Here is a 20,804-nt window from a genome sequence, read left to right as displayed (position 1 = left end):
TGTGTTGGGTGTCTGCTCCTGGTTGAAGGCTTTTTTTTTTTTTTAATGGTTTCTTTGTAGTTTCAAATAAAAGCTGTTCAGGTGGTAGATGGGGGAAATGGGCTGTTTGGCTCAAGCCAGAAAACACTGGTGATGCTTCTGTCCCAGCACCTGCACCCTCCTGTGGAGGGGGGAATACTGCTCGTTAAGGAGCAGGCTTTGCAGGAAAGACTCAATTTTGCTCTCCCCATATGTGTGTGCCAAAATTCAATTGAATTAAAAAGCAAGAAAAAGAAATCCCTCTGGTATTGCTTGGAGACTCCTGTAGTGTTCCCAGGTAAGTTGCCTGAGTTTCGTGTGACACCCACACTTTCCAGCCTTGTGGCACCCAGCTTTATTTCTCCAGGGTCTCACATAGGCAGAACAGATTTTGATCCACTTGGAGGGAGAAGTTTGGCAAAGCATTTTTGGGAGCAGCTGGGGGAGATATGGGCATCAGCTCTTATTGGGACACTGGGCTGGGAGGATGCAGAGGCTGGGAAGATCGTAAGAAATTTGGGCATGGGTGAGGAGTTTGGGGCTGAGGAGTGTTTGGGGGGTGGCTGGAGAGTGATGAGTGGAAGGCGGTCTCAGGTCACTGGAAACGTTGGGGACATGGAAGCGATAATGGACTTTTGGCCTTCCAAGCAGAGTGAGCAACTGGAGGTGGGAGAGGGCTAGTCCTGGCTGGGGAAGGTCTTGCTCTTCCCCTAATCCTCCTCTCCTATGCCCTACAAACGCTGGGAAGCTCGGTGCGCACGGCTGAGGTTAGAGCGCGGTGAGAACCTTGCGAGCGCCGAAGAGGAGTTACAAAATGCCAGGGCTTCGTTCACCCGTGGAGCTGTAATTTAATCTCCTTGTGTGCATGTACTGTGATACCGTCTCTAATTACATAATCACACGCTATTTTCCCCAGGAAACCTGCCCCATCCGGCGCAGGGTATGGATCTATTCTGGGGAGAGATCGGGGCTGGGCGGGGAGGTTTTTCTGCAGCAGCTCCATGTCTGTGCAGCCAGTGGACGGACCCTTTGCACCTGCACACCCGGTCCTGGCATTCCTGACCTTTCCAGTGTTTGCCTTTGCAACCTAAACGATGTGTTTCTCTCCCCACGCTAATACCAGGGGCCATTTTACGAGGGCCTTGTTGACATTTTAAGGTGTCTGGGTGACAAACGCGCTCCTCCCTGCCCGTGTCCTGCCTGCCCTGACACAGAGCTGCTGGTGCGTCCTTCCCGACCTGTCCCATGGTCAGATCAAGCGGTGCCAACCCTGCTAGGGTAGGGGCAGACGTCTGCATGAAGATGCTCCTCCGCTGCCCCTAACCCTCGCTGTGGGTCGTGGCTTTTTGGGGCAGGTGGGCGCTAGGAGCGGGTTTGCAGAGAGCGGAGGAGAAAAGCGGAGCGCATCTGCCTGGCAAAGCTGCCTGCATTAGTGAGGGCGCTTCCTTTCTCCATCTCTCTGTGCCCTAAATTGTAATAACATGATCATGCTATTTTTGATTCCCTTATTTGCGTGGAAAGCCTGTTGTTTTTTCTCTTCTCTTTCAGAATCCAATTTTCTCTTGACATTTCTGCCTAATGTAGCAAAACATGACCTTTGAGAAAGGACATTCTAGCAAGACTCACTCCCTCCTCTGCATCTCTGCCTCTCTCCCACATCTTGCTGTCTCTCCTGCATCCCCTTTACGCTTCTTTCTTCTCCCTGTGTAGGGGGAGGGAGTTTACTGTCTCACTTTTCTCTAGAAGCGAGCTGCTCCTTCCCCTCCTACTTTTCATCTGTCTTTGCAAACTTCCCAGGTGCCGAGTGCTCCGGGGTGGATAAAGGAGGGAGTTCTGTGATTTTTTTTTTTTAATTTTTCTTCTGCTTAACATCACTTGCTATTTTTTGCTGCCTTCCTAAACTTTGTTGGCGGCTGGAAGCAATTTGTCTAAAGCCTTAGGAATGGTGGGATCTCAGTCGTGTGAAGTAAGGAACCTGTGGTTTGCGGGGCTTTACACAGCAGGGTAGTCTGATGCGAGGCAGAGCCAGGATTTAATGATGCAGCACCGTGCCATCGGGGTGCTTGGGCTGGTGTCTGCCAGGCTCATGAAGAGCCTTTGGTGTGAGAGCTGCAGCAGCTCCTAAATTTGGAATTTGGGAGCTGGGTTTTGCAGGGGCACGTGGTGGCGGATGGGACGTGATGGGAAGGGAGCTGACGGGGACGGGGTTGCGCTCGGTGAAGGAGGATGCAAGGTGCCCCCTCCTGTGTTTCCTGGAGCTCCGGATGCTCGCACAGACATGGGAGGATTTGGGATTTTGCCAGCACATGCGGCCACCCTCCTCCTGCTCCCCCAAAGGCTGCCCGATTTCGTTATCTCCTTCTCACCCTGCTGGCAACCCGAGGCTCTCCTCTTCATGCAGCTGCCTCCTCCCTGCTTAGCCTGCCCCAAAAAACACCTCTTCTCTTTTGCTTTTAGTACTTCTCAGGTTCCTTTTGCGCTCTTTTAACCTCTCTGGCTTCCAGCCGAAGAGGCGATATCCACCAGGTTGCGAAGCTCTCCCGGGTAGATGAGGTTTATGTTTTTAAGTTTTTGATGAGATTTATGTTTTGGCAAGTTTGGGCAGATGGAGGAAGGGACAGGGAGCTGTCAGCTGCCGTGGCGGTGATGCCCCTGGGTGCAAACAGCCATAACGGGATGCTTCTAATGCACAGCCACTAAGTATTGTGTGATGATGCCTTGGGTAATCGTAGTTCTGTCACTTCAACCCGGTCGTTAATATTTTTAACACGATGTTTGTACTTAACTTTTTGTTCGACTTACAAAATTAGGCTTGTTCTTTCTGCGTATGGTTGGTTGAGCTTCAGATTCGTGGGCAAGAATCAGACAAATCTTTTTGTTTTCATTATTATTTTAACACTCCAGCAGGATACAAACCATTTTTCCCTTTGGGGGTAAAAAAAATAATAAGAAGAGAACTTCCCTTCAGGTTCATCCTCATTAAAATCTCTCATTAGGAAACCTAGAGTTAGGTCCTAAACTGTTTGACAGCCATGCAGAGGATGACAGGCTCTGTGGTGGCAGTAGGGTCACGTGCAGGGGGAATTATTTACGGTGACTTCTTTTTTCCTGTTAATTTTCAGAGACCTTTCTGGTAACCGGCTCACCACCCTGTCATGGCAACTCTTCCAGACGCTGCGGCTCTTCGAACTGTAAGTCCCATCCCGGAGGTACCCCCTGGGAGAAGAGGGAGGCTGAGAGGAGGAAGGATCTTTATATAGAGCTGTTTTGAAGCCCATGAATAATTACCTAGAAGTCCAGTGGGCAGCACCTTCCCTGGGAGGATTCCCTGGCTACGGGAGCACCGGAGCAGAACTGCTTCTCTTTTAACTTCGTAGGGGCTGGCTAATTAACATCAGGATGATGAACAAGTTGTTCCGGGGGTGGTAAATGGCTGGCTGACCCTGGGAAAAGGTTAGAAATACTCTAGAAATACTCACTGGACCAGATTTTGAGTGTATCTTCCCAAAGACTTGGTCCTTGTCTATTGGAGGGTAACACCAGCTGTATTTCTTTAGCTGCCAGCCGTTCTTTAGAAGACAACCCTGCTTTTTAGGTGGATGACTCCCTCGGTCTCTAGCAGTTGAGGTGCCTCCCCGCTCCCGTGTGGGTGATGAGATGGGGTCTCCCCTGGGGCAGCAGAGCCCTTCAGCCTGCTGAATTATTGATGGAGCGTTCAGTGCTGTGCTCGAGGAAAAAGTGGACGTGAAATCAATGGAGCGTTGCCCTGATGACCTGTTTTGTTGAATTTTAGAAATAGTTGTTTGGTGGGACTATATATATATATATATATATATATATATATATGTAGGATTTCTCCCAGAGGATCCTGGGAAGCTCCATTCATCCTCGCTGATGATCAATAGAGCTGTAAGCCAGAAGTGACTTATGAAGGAATAAAGACAGTCTTTCAAGTGGGAGTAAGTGTGTTATCACCGGTGTTACTGCAGTGTATTTTATTTCTGTCAAATTGTTAAATGAAAAATACTAATAGCGATATTAGAAATAGAGAAACGCCCTTCTGATGGGGAGTCTGGCTTGCAAACTTAAAATGCTGAATCTGGGATTTGTCCTCTCGCTGATTACAACCCCAAATATTTCTTTAAACCTGGCTCAGGTTTCAAGTGTAATAGCATGAGTCATTTGTATGCTTAGACCTTTACTTCTTGTCGTTGCTCTGTCTGGCAAAACTCAGATTGATGGTTCCTACCCAGGAACTGTGGAGGAGCAAACGGGGCTGTGGTCCTGGGCGAGAGGCACCGGCAGGGCTTGGGGTAGCGGTGATCCTGTGGATTGATGGGGATGCTTCCAACATAGCTTGTTTTTGTGGTTTTGTTTCACTTGGATCTATCTTCTTTCTTTGGGCACACCCCAGGTCTTCCAAGTCAGGCTCAAAAGACCAATACCAGCCCAAGGGGAATTGAGATGGTGCTGTTTGGGCAGCAAAGTGTACTTGTCCCCACCAGATGAAGGATGCCTCCATGTTGAGCCACACCATTGATGCTGGCAAGGAATTTGGTGGCTTCACTGTGTGTCAGCAGAGTCACTTGGGGCCAGGGCTCTGCAGCCTGGCAAACGGAAACTAAACGAACAATTTGGCTCCCATCGGAGCTGTGCTCGGAGCAGTTTTCTCAGCGATAACAAGCCCTGATTGATGAAAGTAGTAACGTGGGTAGGAACGTGGGAGGTCACGGGACCGGCTGATAGGAAGAGGAGAGGAGTGGGACAGCAGCTCTGTCACGAAGCGTGGTGTCAGCATTTCCTTTGAAGAGGCTTGGCAGCGCCCAACTCGTCTGGACGTCTCCTGCCATCGTGCTCTGACAGGCTTCTTGGCACGCCACCCCCTGGCACGGGATCAAGTGATCAGCTTAGAGGTACGGGCTGAGAGCCTGCCGCTGCTGAGCGGGAGCCACAGCCTGGTCGGGTCGGTGGTGTTCTGAAGAAATGCTTTGTCACTGCTAGTTCCCGTCACGTCTTCCCCCTGGGCTCCGTGTCCACAGGGGCCTTCCTTCCACATGAGCACAGGTGGCATGGGCACAACCAGGATAACGTGGTGATGCTGGTTCCTCGAGCAGGAAAGAAGAGGAAAGTTTCAGCTGGTGTTAACGTGGCATGGAGATGTGCTTGCAGCATCCTTCCCAGGGCCAGGAAACTGCTGAGCTTTGCAGAGAAGACCTCATGGAGGTGTAGCTTGAGCTATGTGCTCTGAATAATCATTCACGTAAAGATGCTGGGAATTAAGGTAAAGAATTGTTTTCTCTCGTGGAGTGGATGTGGTCCTGAGCGCTACAGCTGCTAATGAGGATAAATGGATCCCCAAGCTGGAGAGAAATTGGTAAAGGATGTGCGAAAGTAGAAATATCGTATTTTATTGTATTTTAGTTTTTTAGAAATGCAGAGGGATGGGTGAGTAGAAGACAGCTTTTTGGCATGCTGAGCTCCAAGGAGGCTTCCAGAATTTGGGAGGGAGGTGGAACACATGGCCCAGGACTTCAGCAGAGGCCAAACCTCAATGTGCAGCTCGGAGCGGGTGGGAAGGGAAGTGATGGGAGGATCGTCTCCAGCAGGGTGCTGGGAGAAGAGCCTCAGCTGTGTGACATGGAGTGTGCCAGGGAACATGGAACCGGACAAAGCCCCTCGTGGAGGTGAGAGTAGAAGGCTAACATGAAGTTCATGCCGTGTGAAGATTGTGCCACGCCATGAGAGGGGCAGGTGGCTGGGAATCTGGGGCTCAAAACAGCCTCCAGGCTGCCTTCGAGGCATCTCGAGCTAGGAAAAATAACACTTTAAAGCAGAGTTTTTCTTGTTGAACAGAGCTGAGCTTGTCCCCTGCTGACTCACTGAAGAAAGGATGGCAAAAATGAGGCACACTTCCAAAGGATATTATCTCTTCCTCCTCCTGGCCAGAAGCGGGGCTTGGAATGGTTTCCAGTAACTCCAGCCCCAATTCCCACGGCATGGGCTGACCTTGACCGGCAGGGCTGAAGCCAGTGTGTACGCAGCTCTGCAAAGCCTGAAGCTCCGTGTGCGTGGGGAAGCATCTGACACTTGCAACAGCTCATAAACATCGGGCTTAGAGCCTTTCTTATCCACAAGTCACAGCTGGCTTCCTCTGTCATGTCCTTGGCTTCCTTTGTCATGTCCTCTGAGAGCTTAAGGCTGACATTTCAAGAAATTCCTTCCCGGAAAGACCTAAGACTCTGGATCCAATTACCTCCTTGGTTGTCTAAAACCCCGTAGTCCTGAACATCTCGCTGCTCTGCCCGGACCATTTCTATCACGAGCAGTCCCCGCCGGCAAGCCCTGCAGAAGGTTTTTGCAACACTACAGCAAGAGGCTTTGGTAGGGATGGGGCACAGCAGCATCTCTGTTACGAGCCTGACTTAACGTTTAATGTGCCTCTAGCTTAAAAACTTATTGCCACCAGCAGTCACACTAATAGAGCTGGAGCTGGTCGGTTAGTACTCACATGCTCTGAGCCTTAGCTAATTCAGCTGTCGGACACCACGCGTCGTTCCCTATCTGAGCCCTTCCCTTTCTGGAAGAGCTTTGGAAACAACAAGTCTGGATGCACCCCCACGAGAAGCACTGGCTCTGGGAAATAAATAGAAATGGAAAATGAAAATAGATTTTGCTTTCTCCCCGCTGGGTGCTCTTTGGTTCTCCAGCTCGGGGAAGCAGGCTGAGTCCCGAGGTAGGAGAGCGTTTTAATTGCGAGCATGCGAAACCTCGGCAGCAGCTTTATGTGAATCAAAACAGACAGCACAAGTGTGGCAGCGATCTCCGCTGCCCTCCGAGAGGCTCTAGCTGCAGACAGCTTTGTTTTAGCTGATGAGACAGGGGACAGGGCGTGTGTCTTTGTTAGCTGCCGAGCTAAAAAAAACCTGCTTCGTGTGCGAAGTCCCTCAGCTTTGGGTGGTGGTGGTGCCTTACAGCACGTGGTGGAAGCTCCTTGAGGTGCTTCTCCCCTTTGCAGGGAAGGGGAGGTGTGCTTATCTCCGCAAGCAGAGGGTCACGGGCAGTGGGGAGGCTTTTACTCATTTCTGTCGTATGCTGGAACGGAGGTGACCAAGCTGGCTGGGGGTGACTGAGTGGTTCAAGGCCTGCCAATGTGGTCTTTGAGGAGAGCTATATCCTCATTCACTTCTGTCGTGTGCTCATTAGCCCAGCCTCTGACCAGCCTTTGCTTTTAGCTTTTGTTAAATCTGCAGCAGGAAAGAGCAAATATGTTACAGCAATTGCAGGAGAAAGGGCTGGAAGGGGCTGCAGCTCCTAATGAGCCATGCATGCTACAAGGCTGGGACACTGATGAGGTCCAAGAAGAAAGATGGGGGTTCATTTCTGGGGGCAGGTTCAGGGCAGACTGAGCACTGAAATCCCTATAGACCTCTCTAGAGAGCCAGCCATCATGGCAGGGAAGGCTCCAAGCGAGGAGGAAAGGCATCTCCCACATGTCAAGTGTGCTTTTGCGAGCATGTGAGAGAAAATTGGTGCACGCATCTGTGTGCACAACTAGACACCCACGGTGCATTCACACTGAGGTGCCATGCCAGCAGCCGGTGGCACTTGGCATGTCCAGCCAGTGATGGGAGTTAATTTGTGCAAAAGCCCCTGTGGGGGCGTCGATTAGAGCGAGTTACATCACTGGTGCTGGGGCAGGTCGTGGGTAAATTCTGCCCTGAAGCACGCTCTTCCTGTATTATTCATGGCCCTTCATGAATTAGCAATGGGCCGGGAAGGCTGCCTCCTCTTACTTACAGAGCTGCCCTTAAGTGCTGTGACAGCGGCTCTCACGGCAGCCTCGTTTTGTGAGGATATTTGTAGCAGAGCAGAATCTCTTCCCCAGTGCCTTTAAGCTCCCACTGTTCCCTGCCTGGTCCTGGGTACATCTCCTGCCACCTGACCTAACATCAGCTGAGCTCCTGCTTGTTTATGTGCAGTCCTGTAATGTTGACCACATCCCCTGCTCCTGCCCAGCATCCAGCCCTGCTGGCAGTGCTGACACTGGGTCTGTGGGCTCTGGATTTGGGGCTGCAATGAAGCTTTGAAGCCTGTGCAAGGCACTGACTGTACCTATTGTAGTGTGCAGAGAGTGCCTCGTCATCTGGATCCCACCAAATTGCTGTGCCAGTCTGCTCTGGCCTGTTAAACATAGTGCTTTGGCCTTCAAGTCTCTTGTCTAGGCCTTGTACCTGTATTGAGAAGGCTTAGGTGCTTGTTTTTGGGAAGGAATGCAATAATAAAAAGGCATGAAGTGAAGTTTAACTCTGTTTGTTCTAAAAAATAAAAATAAAAACCAGATGACATCTTATTCTAGGAGGAGGATCAACCTGACGCCATTAGGCCTCAAGTTCAACAACCCTGGGTGCTGACAGGAGCTCCCTTCTCCTCCTGGTTTTGCAGTACTGTTACAGACCAGACAGCAGCTGCGCGTGTTTGGACGGCTGTTTCCAAATCCCGTTAGTCAGTGGAATTAATTTTGTAAAAGGAAGCATGAATTTTGCAGTAACGTGTGGAACGGACCAGGAAAGCAGCCCCCCCTCCTCTGATGGGGGGATCCAAATGCTACGTGGAGCAACGGATTGACCTTTGGAGAAGCCCTTCTTTTCTGGGGTGACCGAGCTTACCTTTTCAGTGCTGAATTCTCTGCTCCCAGCTTTCTACTGCTTCACAGTTATGCGAGGGGCAGTTCTGTTTGTCCGGGTTTTCTCCTGAGACAGCCCGCTGGGTTGGTAGCTCTGTCCTGGCTGAGCACTAGGCTCTCCCCCATATTGGGGCCCATCCTCCTTGCATCTACACAGAGAGCTGTAGGGCTTTAAAATGTAAATGAAATGGTTAATAGGTTGGAAAATCGATAATAATAAACATTCATTGTATATAAAACGTATAAGTGTGTTTTAAATGAAGTACATTAAAGGCAGTGCTTTTTTCCTTTTCTCCCGGCCGGGTCAGCAGGGTCTCAGCGCAGTGCTGTTTGATTTGATTAAAATGCATGATATCCTGCACATTAGCTCATGTCCTGGAGCCCTGGGAGGCTCTGTTTGTACACAGTACTCAGGAGAAGAACTGCCAGCTTTGCTGAGTGCTGGTGGAGCCGGAGGTGTGCTTTCCCCAGCAGGGTCTTGGACCCCCACCAGTTTAGGATTTTAGGATGTGAATTAGTATTTTAGGGTGGTGTGAAGCTGCTTGCTCCTTTGCTGAGAGATGAATGCCTGGGGTGTCGGGGTGGCGTTACTGTGGGACCGAGTCGTGGCTGTGCAGTCCTTGCAGTGAAATATGTTGAGTGCATGTGTGTTGACCTGGAAGATGTAAAACCTTGTTCAGGGAGGAGTGTGTGCGTGAGCACATGGATGCACAACCTCCATCCTCTCTGGAGCAGGAGGTGATGGGAACCATGTGCTCCAGAATACCCCATGGAGGAGTTTCTCCATCAGCTCAGAAGAGCCCTTTGCATCTCCCTGGTGCCCTTTGTCCCTGGGGAGCACAGAGCCAGGAGATCTCCCTGGTCCTCCTTCCCCACCCCACTGTTGTTTCTCTCTCTCTGCCTGTAGGAGACTAGAGAGGAACCTCTTTAACTGCAGCTGCGACATCCGCTGGATCCAGCTCTGGCAGGAGAAGGGCGAGGCCAACCTGCAGTCCCAGGAGCTCTACTGCATGAACATGGACACAGCCGTCATCCCTTTGCAGGAGATGAACATCACCCAGTGCGGTAAGGGGCAGCCCGTGCCGGGAGGGAGCCCTGTCCTGTTCTGCCCTTTCCAGTTGACCCCTTTACTTAGGGAAGCTGATGCCATAATATCTCGCCACGTGGTCAAGAACAAGATGATTGAAGCTGATCGCAGTGGTTTGTGGATTAAAAATAGAGTATTGGGGTAAACGCGGGGCTGCTGTTTGAATGCCTGAAGGTATCAGGGGATCTGGGGGATTTCCTTCACTATAATGCCATTGCTTGACAATGTGCGATGCTGTGGTTGTGAGAACTTATATGTTTCTTGTTGCTCTTCCTCTGTCTAACAAATCCTAGAAATGGCATATTGATAAGAGAAAATTCTCCTAGGAAATACATGTCTTTATCCATTTTCCTTGCTTTAATTTTTCAATTGCAAGCCCGTGTCCGTAGGGATGAGGCAGGAGTGACCATGTGTCTCTTTCTGCTTCCTGCTGATTAACAGAGTCCAGTGGCCCCAGGAGCAACATGAGGCATGTTCGATAGTTATCCCTCACCTTGTTCACGCGTCAGCTGCCTGTCTGGTATCAGTTTTTACTCTGCTGTTGCTGTTACTGGAAAGCATTCCTCATAGTGTAAGGGGAAGGACGCGTACCTTCAACAGAACAATTAAACTGTCTATACACTAGCAGCTGTCAAACTCAGAGGATAAAAAAAGGAGGACAACCAGAGGTTTTCTTTCTTCGATTATCGATCTCTGTTCTAGGAATTTGGGTTTGTTTCTTGCAGTAGTAGTAGACAAACAGCATGCGTTTGGATTTGCGTGACTTTTTATTTTTGATTTTTTCCCCAAGTTCAAGATGTCCCTTTACTAAGCTCTGGAAACTGGCCAAAGTGTGCCTGCATGGGGATGAACTAAAAAGATTTGAGAAAGCACTGTAATTTCCTCCACAAATGGGAAGAATAATCTGTAAGGATTAGAGAGGAGGGGAAAAAACAACTTAGGGATCAGGGATGGGAGGAGAGGTGATTCCAGCAGTGGTGGTATTAGACTTGAGGGGACACAGAGGAACACAGAGGGTCCTGTCTTTGGGTCATCACGATGGAAGGGGACCACTGTTCTCCAACACTCTCTGACTTGCTTGGCTTTTCAATGAAGCCAGAAAGACTGATCCCTGCAAGAAGGCTGTTTGCCCTTCTTGCAGCAAGCTCTGTCTTATTTCACGTTGCAGGGATATTTGGTTGTTGGGGCAGCAAGTAAAGAAAGTGTGTAAATCAGAACCCTCATAGATCAGTGAATCTCTCTGACACCACCAAGGAAGAACAAGGGCACCTTTTATTAGGAGAGCTGTGGTTATTATGAAGATGCATCCTTGGTCATCTTCTCTTGATTATTACAAATCAGAGGAACGCTGTCCTTGCCTGAAGTGTTGGGTGCTCTGTGCCATGTCCCTAGAGGTGGGGACACTTTGGATCCTCTCCCAGTGCGTGCAGCTTTGCCATCACAGGTGATTGCCCTTGAAATCAGCTTTGGTGGAGCTAAAAGAGATAGGGAGGGTGGTTGTGTGAGGGGAAGGGCAATGAGAACTGGGCACAACATTTGGATTAGTGTCTGATAGGAGGGTCTGCTCAGCTGGCATTTCTCCAGAGTCCCCACTATTTCCTGTCTCCGTGCTGCCTCCTTCCCTTGGTAGGAGAATGCTGTGCTATTGCCTCCTGCTGTTTATTGCAAGGTGATGGGGCTGATTTGGCAAACAGCCTGGCAGGATTTGGGTCCACGTGTACGCATCCTGCGGCTGGCTGCAGCAAATGCTGCTCTGCACCTAAGCACCTCGGTGTCTGCCCTCCTAGACCTCCCGGAGATCAGCGTGAGCCACGTGAACCTGACGGTGCGGGAAGGGGAGAACGCCGTCATCACCTGCAACGGCTCGGGCTCGCCGCTGCCCGACGTCGACTGGACGGTGGCGGATCTCCACTCCATCAACACGCACCAGGTAGGGGCCCTGCTGCTGGGCAGAGGCACGGCTGCAGGTTTGGGATCCCCACGTCCATGCATGCATGCAGGGCTCAGGTAGATGTCGGAGAGTGCAATGGGAAATGTGGAATGGCCCCATCCAAAGGAAAATGGGGGCTGTACCTTATCCAGATGAGAACCTAGGAAGCGTCTGAAGGGCATTGCAAAACCTTCCCTCCATGTGACAAGAAAGTGAAGATGAGATAGCTTCATATCTCAGTGCTCCCTAATTGAATCTTAACTCATGTCTCCTCTAATGAAACTACCTGTTTACAGAGGTGTCTGCAATAGCTGTAGCTGAAGCAGTCAGCTAAGCAAGCTGTTCTGGAGACAAGCTGTGTTTATCAATGCTACAGCACTGTGGCTCTCCACCTCCCAGTAGTTCTCCTCATACGTAACGGTGAACTTAATCGGGTGAGGAAATGCCTCACCTCCCCCAGGTCCTACTTGTCCTTGAATTTTCAAGCCCTTCTTGCATTTTATGTGGAAACTGGAACCCTCACCTCCTGGGAGCAGGAGCAGGGAGGAGGGAAGCCACCAGATGCTGATTTCTGCCTATGCTTCTCTGTGCTGCGTAGACCAACCTCAACTGGACCAACGTTCACGCCATCAATCTGACCTTGGTGAATGTCACCAGTGAGGACAACGGGTTCCTGCTTACCTGCATTGCTGAGAACGTGGTGGGGATGAGCAATGCCAGCGTGCTACTCACCGTCTACTGTAAGTAGCTGTGGCGAGGCCTTGATGACACAGAGGCCAGAGTGAGGGCTGCCCGGGGAACTATGTGAATGCACGGCCAATTTTTACTTGCGATACACTTTTTTTGGATGGGAACTAGGAGTAGAGCACAGAGATGGGTCCTTGTACATTTCTCTTAAGGTCAGTACTCTGCAAAATTTCTTGCAGAAAAGAGCACTATGCAGGCAGGATCCACAGGGCCATGCTGGTGGTGGTTGTCTCACCATTCGTCTCTTGGCAGATCTAGCAGATTGAGGAAAAGATAAAGAGGGGCTAAAACTCTCTTTACAAACACGGGGTTGCTCACCCTGATGCTATGTTAGAGGTTAAATGTCACCCTTGCTAAAACCAGTGTAAATTTTGCCTCTAATTTCAGGGATGCTATTGCTTCTTCCTAGATCTGCTCCTACAAAGTTAAACAGCACGCGCCGTGTAAACACACACGTGTCAGATTTCCACCGTTCACTCTCAGCTGCAAGTAGCGAAACTTCTGTGTGCTTTCTAATATAACTTAACACAAACCTGACCTTAAGAGGAAGTTTACACAGCTTTGCGCTCTCGAGCAGCTGAGATTTACTATACGTTGCTGTGTCTGTAACATTTGCCCTTAATCTGTAGTTTGGAAATCTGCCCCCCCAGACCCCCCAGCCCTGCTAGGCAGTGGAGACCACGTGTGCTTCTGGCGGGTCTCGGTGAACCCATGTGGTCCATGTTCAGTGCAGCAGCCACGGGGTCCTGGAAAGACAGGGCAGTCAGAGGGGATTGGAAAGAGGAGAGCAGATGCTTTTCTTCTTTCATCTTCCTTCCAGTAAGTATTGATGGACTGAAGGATGGAGGTATTTAAAGTTGACATCAGCTCAGAGGTCAGCAGGCGGGTGTTTTTTGCACTGCGTTTTAGCTGCTTTTCCTCCCCATCTTAAACAGCACGATGCCAGTGCCTATTTTCACCCATGTAATCCTCTAAGCTGCTGACAGTTTCTGCTACCCCTGCTCTCGTTGCCCAGACCCATCACTCAGGCTGCAATTTCACGCCAAAGAAGATCTGGGTTTCTGTGTGTAGGTGGATGCCTGTTTTGAATCATCCTTGCCAGGAAGATGTGAATAAGCCACATGCAGATCTAGGCTTGCAAATGGAATGAGATGGCTGGGACATGGCTATGTGGTTGAGGGTGGCTGGGGGCAGAATTTTGCTCTGCTCCCACCAGGTCTGCACCTTGTTCTCTTCTACCACATTCAGTGTTTGAAAAATGCATGGCCTTTTTCCAAAAAATGGGGTCAAAGTTGGTGGATTTCTGCTTTTCCTTATGGGTTGTCTTTGCAGCTGGATGCTCTCAGGAAAATGAGAGTTTTAGGGAAGACCTACATCTCTGTGTCCTTTGTCTTTGCCCTAAACTCTGTTTTTCTGGTCTATACCTTGCTGGTCTTGGGGTTTGGGACCTAGTTTGTAGATGTCATAATTGGGGTTTCAGAAGTGGTGGCAGAGCAGCAGTTGAACTGTTGGGGTGCCCGGGGTGGGGGGAGACGATGCATATGCAATAAGTTGCAAGTGGTGTCTCTGCTTTTCTCTCTCTCTCCTACTCTCCTCGCTTTAATTAAAACACCCCTGGAGGGTGCTTGACGGGTGGGAACTCCTTTGGGATATTCAGGCAGTCGAAACCCTCAAGGACCGGCAGCCACTGGGGGATACTTGCTTCCACAGCTTATGAAATCCAAAAGTGCTCATTGCGACTGAAGATCCCCCATGGGCACCTCACACACATGTACCATGATGGCACTACGTGGTGGTGTCCTCCATGGGAACAGGCTGCCTCCCTGTGATCCCCAGGGGGAAAGAGCGCAGCCATAGATAGCACGTAGACTAGGCAGCTCTGAGCTTCATTATTTCTTGGCTGGTGAAGGGACCAGCCCCGTGTTTAATTTGTAACCCCGTTCGCAAGCCCAAGGTTATGGTTCAGATCCTCCTGCTGGGGAGCGTTGAGTGGTTCTCATGACTTAGTCTTCCTTCTTTGCAGACATCCATGGGAGCAATAAAAGGAACAAGGGATTTTGGAGTCTTCACTTTCAATAATCTTAATTTCCCCTGTGCACGAGGCTTGACGTGGGTATTGAGTTGCTGTGAGCCTGCCATGTTTCTCTCTGCTAGATCCCCCTCGCATCCTAACCCTGGAGGAGCCGGTGCTGCACCTGGAGCACTGCATTGCGTTCGCAGTGCATGGGAATCCAGCTCCCACCCTTCACTGGCTGCACAACGGCCAGGTCCTCCGGGAGACGGAGATCATCCACATGGAGTTCTACCAGCAAGGGGAAGTCTCTGAGGGTTGCCTGCTCTTCAACAAGCCCACTCACTACAACAATGGCAACTACACCATTGTGGCCACCAACCAGCTGGGTTCAGCCAACCAAACCATCAAGGGACATTTCCTTGAAAAGCCTTTTCCAGGTAGGATATTCAGTTTTTCTCTTTACATCTTTTTTTTCAATCTGAATATAGGACCAATCTTAATATGGTACCACCAGTAATCCTGGCACCTAGAGAAGGCCTAGGCAACCCAACCCAAGGTGGCCTCTCTCTGGAAGAGGTCACCTGTGGAGACCTCTTCTGACCAGTACTGTTTTCCTACTCAGGTGTGCTTTGGTGTCGTGACTCTTTTTAATGTGGCGATCAATACAAAAATTAAGAAAGTTGGCGAAGAATCAGGCTCCATTGAAAGCTCAGAGGTGCGGGTATCTAATCCGGTATATGGCTGGGAGTATGAGAACTGACATATATAACAGGAGAAGCACCGGATAAATTTACTTTTGTCAAGTTTTCAGCAGCTCTGCAAGATTTTGACCCTGAGTACGTGGTTCACCTGAAACCTGCCAGCTGGTGTTATGTTGGGAGTCCTGGTTCTCATCAGCCACATGTCAATGAGGCCTGATGTGGATCGGTGTAGGAATTGAGCTCGCAGTGCTGTTTAATAGCAGGAAATCCCACTTTTTTTTTTTTTTGCTTGTATCAAGAAGAAGAATTTGATCTGGAGCTTTGGTGGAAGTCAGTCCAAATTGCACTGAGAGGGGAGAGACTAACTTGTTTAGGTGCTTGTGTTTTGTAACATATTCTGCAATATATATATTTAAGATCTTTAGGGATTTAAGTGGGAGAAGGGTGTAGGATTGGTTAATTATTTTGGATTTTGGATCAGCTCTGGGGACCCCTAAGAAGATAATGTTTGGAGAGAGAGTATTCTTCTGTGTGGTTGTTGTTATAAGCTAAAGAAAGGAAACCCCTCTAAAGTGATGCAGATTTTTTTTTTTCTTCTAGCTTGCATTTGAGAAATGATTGTAGCTGGATGCAGCAGTGTCGGGATTGTTTTCTTTCTAAATGTGACACGAGCAATTCTAGGCTGACAGGCCTACAAAAAAGGCGACAGCTCAATTAGTTGCTTTGCATCAGTTTGCTATGATTTCTCAACCAATTGTTTGGAATGCCCCAGTGCGCTCCCGAGTGACTTACAGCTTAACGGCAAAAAAGCATTTGAGGACATGAAGATCCAGCTCTGGGGGTGCAGCAGAGACCTTGTGGTGACTTGTCTGCTCTGTAGGAACGTGGAAGGTTTTTGTCTGCTCTCTGGCTTTGCAGCATCACGCTGGCCATCATGGGGTTAAGATCCCTGCGTGCTGCTGCCTTCAGGAATGATGCCATGAGAAAGTGGCAGCTCTAAATTGGCCCCTGCAGCCCAAGAAAATCCAACAAAATAGGACGTTTGCTAAATATAGAAAAATACCAATGGTAGTCTCATTTATTATTTATATCACACCATATATGTACACAGAATTTTCCCGCAGGTCAAATATCATAAATGCAAACCCAAATCTCTGCCTTGAAGATCTGACAATTGAACAAATGAGCTGATATGAATGGGAGTGGAAAATTTATATTCAGGCCTCAAGGATGATGCCCCGTATGGCTATCCAACCTATTTATGTTTCCTGCTGTCGGGAAGGAAGAGCAGCTTATGAACTGTAGGTGGGTGAGGTGAGGCACAGGTTTGCAGTGTCAGCTCTGCCAGGTCCCACCTTTGTGACTCCATTTCCCCGTCTGTGAAATGGGGACAGCTCTAAGTAGGTGCTGGACCTCCAGAAAAGGGTACAGATCTGCTGTTCTGGAGAGCTGATTTTGGAAACGGATCTGAGCCATGCTGTGATGTGGAGGGCATACTAATGTTTGAAGCACCTCTTGTGTCAGAGGCTCCGGGAGAATCTGTTTTTTGTGAAATATAAGTAAAACATTGCCCTTGGCGCATCTTCACCCACACCTTGTATGTATTTGTTGGTGTGGAGTGCTTTCAGCCTCTGAACCGTCTTCCAGCAAGAAATGACCCATTTCTCTTATTTCTTTTGATCCAAAGTCCCAGGCTGTTCCTTGCCCTGGTAGACCCTGTCAGCACAATCCAGGCTGTAATTTACTTTGCTTGAAGTTCGTTGCTCCATCCACTGCCAAAGCTGACATTAACACTCAATGCAGCTGACACTTATTTCCCCGTTTGAAGGTAGATTCCTCCAGAAAATGCCTCAAATTGAAGGTTCCCTATTGTGATTCATTCGGGAAGGTTATTGCCTATAGCTATTCACACATGCAAAAGTTTTGCTAAAACTATCCAGGATGGAATTATTAGTCTTAATGAAAGCAGGATCTGGAAGGCTTATCAGCATGGAGAAAGAACCCGTGACAGTGTTTTTTAGAACCCCCTGGTGTGCGACCTCTAGTTGGTACAAAGCCAGATTGCGCTGCCTGGGCTGGGAGAGAAATGTGCTATTACAAGCTGGATTGGAGATATCTGTTATTTCATAACCTGTCTCTCTGCCATGTTGTGGCTCTTGGAGCAAGGACAGTAGCTCCCAGGGCAAACTGGTGCCATTTCCAGTAAAAATCTCATTGCATGTTGTCATTGGCATCTCTACCATAGGCTGCCATCTCCCTATTTAATCCACAGAGGTTGGTCTGCCTACCTCTCCCTAGACGACTGTTGAGTTCTTTGGGAACTTTTCACAGAAGTCAAGTTGACTGAAATCTCTTGGTTATGTTTTATGCTTCAAAAAATAGGGAGGTTTGAGTGGGAAAAAAATTATTGTGGGTTTCTGCTGAGTTTTAGTCCAGCAAAGAAAAATGGAAAGAAGAAAATGTAGAGTCAGCGAATGTTTTATGACTAGACTGTCTGTGTTAGATTAAAAAAAAAAGAATTCTCCAAATAAAATATTTCTTCCTAATTAATTAGTTCTCTTGCTAGGAAAAGCCAAGACAAGTTGTTTCTGCTTGACTTGACACAAAAATATTTTTTTTCAGTTCTTTTCCCCCTATTTTGGAAAGCCATGTCTGTCACCTAGGGATTGCTTTCTGCTTCCCTTCCAAACCTCACCCGTATTTCAGCCTGAGCATTTTCTCATCCTTCCAGGAGCCCTCTGCCAGCAAAGCTGTGTAAACTCCAGTTAATATCAGGCTCAATTTCTTACATGGGCAAGTGAATTGAGAGCTGACGTTGTTCTCATGTTATGTAAACTGAGTGTCACTGAGAGCTTTAGACCTCATCATCAGAGCCCTCGGCCGTCTTCGGAGCTGAAGGGGCTTTACTGAATAGTCTGGAGCAGTCAAGTGGCTGACACAAGGGGCTGGCGTGTCTGTCTTGGGGAATAGGCAGCTCTAGGACAGACACTGCCTCCACACATATCCAGTACAGACATTATTAGCTTCCACCAGTGATTCAGTAGGCTTTTGAGGGAGCCCAGAAAAGGTCTCCTGTAAACCCCTGCCCTGAGCTGGGCTGTTCTCCCTGGGAGCTGGTCCTTGTTCCTGTAGGACTTTGTCCCTATGTGAAGACTGACAAAATCTGCCTCTACCTCACCTCCATCCAGCTGAGCACAGGTGTCTGCTGAGCTTTGGTCGCTTGCTGGAAGCTGAGCCATTTAGCAGAAGTCCCATGCAATGTGCTGCTGATCGTTCTCCGTTTTGGCATTGCTGTAGCTTCCTTCTGCTCCCATCTCAGACCAAGGCCCCCGTGTACTCAGTCCTGGCCCCTGGCATGTCCTGCTGACATGTCTGCTGCAATTTCCAGTTACAGTTGCCCAAGAGGACAAAAAATGAAATGTTTTTGGTTTCCTGGGCTCTTGGGGGTAGAGTGTGTCTGAGGGGGCTGGGAATGAGGCTGCTCTCCCTTTGCTGTGCTGCTAATTGTGTTGCTTCTCTCTTTGTCCTTTCCACAGAGAGCACGGACAACTTTGTCTCAAGTAAGTGTCTCCCTGCACTTTGAATATTGTGGGAGTTTTTAATTTTCTTTCCCCTTGTTGTTCTGTGAAAAATCAGCGAGTCAAAAGCAAGCTGAGGCTGAGGTCACACAAAGCCCTGGCTTCCCCACACATGAGCAAGATTACTGGGGAGGTTTTGATCATTTGGGGTGTCTCTAAAGCCCTGGAGATGCTCAAATCCCTTGAGTGAGGTCCTGTAGAAGGACCTTGTGTACCATAGCCCATGTACAGCATGCTCTGTAATATGGAGAGGGATGAGAAGGGGGACTGAATTTTCATAGTGTTTTCTCCCCAGATTTTTTCCTTTTTTTCTCCCCCTCCCAAACCCATACAAGTAACTGTTTCTTTGGACCAAATTCTGCTGGAGTTGACATATTTTAGCCTACTTAACCCAGTACATTTCTAGGAGATAGCTCAGTGGGAGGCCACCCACCTTAGCAGACCAGGAACCCAAAAGTTTCTTGGTTGTAGGTTGTTAGGTTGGAGTGTCATCAGCATTGTCCTGGTCTTCTCTACCAAATTGCATAGGGAGGTCACTCTGATGGTAGATCTTGGTAAAATAAAATGCCACAGCCTCAGTCAGGAGCGAACTGGCCCTCTGTAGGTCAGGCACCACCTTTGGGGGCATGCAGGTGCCTTGGGAGGTCTGTGGGAGTCGCACTGAATCCTCTCTTTGGTGTCTTGGTTTCAGTTGGTGATTACGAAGTGAGTCCCACCCCACCCATCACTGTGACCCACAAACCAGAGGAGGACACTTTTGGGGTGAGTCCTGTCCTCTTCTCACCAGAACTGTTCTGCACGTATTTCTCCTTAACGACAGCTCAGTATTTACAGACCTCTGCTGTTCTGAGGTGTTTGCAAGGCAAGATCTCTTCTTTTGTGATTCAAGACAGCCAACAATCAGAAGGATTTTATGGCTTGTGTCGGGCAAGCAAAGTTCTGATGTGAACCATGTGAGCCTCTTGGGTCTGCAGTATGGAACCAGGCAGCTCTTTGAAAATCAGGCATCCTGTGAAGCTGCTGCTGGCAGGTCAGAAATTCTTGCTCTGAGAAAGTAGCACCCAGAGAACAAACAAACAGCCGGCCGTGTGTTTCATACTATTATCAAACTGTTAAGTCTAGCCCTGTGAGGGACTCAGATTTAGCCGGGTTTAAATTTGTCAATGCCAGTTTGCCCTCTCTCCTGCTCTGTAGGGTATGCCAAAAATAAAAAGGAAAGAAAACCCATGGCTTATCAGATCTCACCATTGTCTTTCTTTTACAGAATCCAGGTAGAGAAAAAAGAAGTGTACAAGTTTTGGAAAAAAAATAACGCATTATATAATTGCTCTAGCTATATGAAAGTTTTAAGATATTGAAATCCACCAAGTGTTAACAGAATGAGCAAAACACAATTCCGCTTGGTTTCGGTCCTCATCCAACTGAAACTCTCCTATAGCTGAAGTGGAAGCTTTGAACAGTGGGATCAGGGTAATAATGTGCGCTGATTATTAAATATAAAGCAGAGAAAACAATCTGGGGGATGAAAATAATGTGTGGTAAAATGAAAAATTTAAAAATATCATAGCTGATGTATCAAGGGCAGGGAAAAATGTTGCACAATAAAATAACTTTTTTGGTTAAATGATATATTTTCTATTAGAGTAGACAGTTTTGTGAAATGAAGTGAAGTTTAAATGCAACACAAGACGCAGTACAGGAGAACAATTGGACAAATGCCAAAGAAATTGTTGTTTACATCAATGTAATGAAAGCATCTCGAGCAAAGACTTGAAGCAATAAATATTCATAAATATTAAAATAAGCCTGAGTTGGTAAACCCTGTAGGGCAGGGAGGTTTTCTTTTCTCTGCTTGTTCACTGACACACTGGAACCACAGTTCTAGTGAAGGACTTTGGACACTGCTATAGCATAAATATTTACCACTAAAAATTAGAATAAATAGGGAACCATTGGAGGCTTTAGGGAAAAAAATGTGTTTTTTTTTTTGGGAGGGGAAAAAGTTCTACTTGTTTACTTCTGTTTTGTGGTTATGTTCCCCCCCCC

At 48.4% G+C, this 20,804-nt stretch overlaps 1 protein-coding gene and 1 long non-coding RNA gene across 10 annotated transcripts in view; both read left to right on the top strand.

Annotated features, from left to right (window-relative positions):
• NTRK3 (neurotrophic receptor tyrosine kinase 3) overlaps positions 1–20,804 on the top strand; it is a 197,421-nt gene that overhangs the window by 42,206 nt on the left and 134,411 nt on the right. For all 9 annotated transcript variants that reach the window (XM_013181903.3, XM_013181905.3, XM_048071959.2 and 6 more), the window contains exons 4-10: positions 3,141–3,209; positions 9,609–9,766; positions 11,576–11,718; positions 12,317–12,458; positions 14,620–14,916; positions 18,717–18,740; positions 19,450–19,520. In XM_013181903.3, the coding sequence (XP_013037357.1) occupies positions 3,141–3,209; positions 9,609–9,766; positions 11,576–11,718; positions 12,317–12,458; positions 14,620–14,916; positions 18,717–18,740; positions 19,450–19,520 (904 nt within the window). The remainder of the gene's footprint in view (positions 1–3,140; positions 3,210–9,608; positions 9,767–11,575; positions 11,719–12,316; positions 12,459–14,619; positions 14,917–18,716; positions 18,741–19,449; positions 19,521–20,804) is intronic.
• LOC106036478 (uncharacterized) lies at positions 3,223–7,562 on the top strand. The gene is made up of 2 exons (XR_001207341.3): positions 3,223–3,977; positions 4,433–7,562. It is a non-coding gene; the product is annotated as an uncharacterized lncRNA (long non-coding RNA).

Source organism: Anser cygnoides, chromosome 11, assembly GCF_040182565.1.
Source record: "Anser cygnoides isolate HZ-2024a breed goose chromosome 11, Taihu_goose_T2T_genome, whole genome shotgun sequence".
NCBI classification, from domain to species: Eukaryota; Metazoa; Chordata; class Aves; order Anseriformes; family Anatidae; genus Anser; species Anser cygnoides.
The sequence above is the reverse complement of the archived record's forward strand: the minus strand, read 5'-3'. Positions and strand labels throughout refer to the sequence as shown.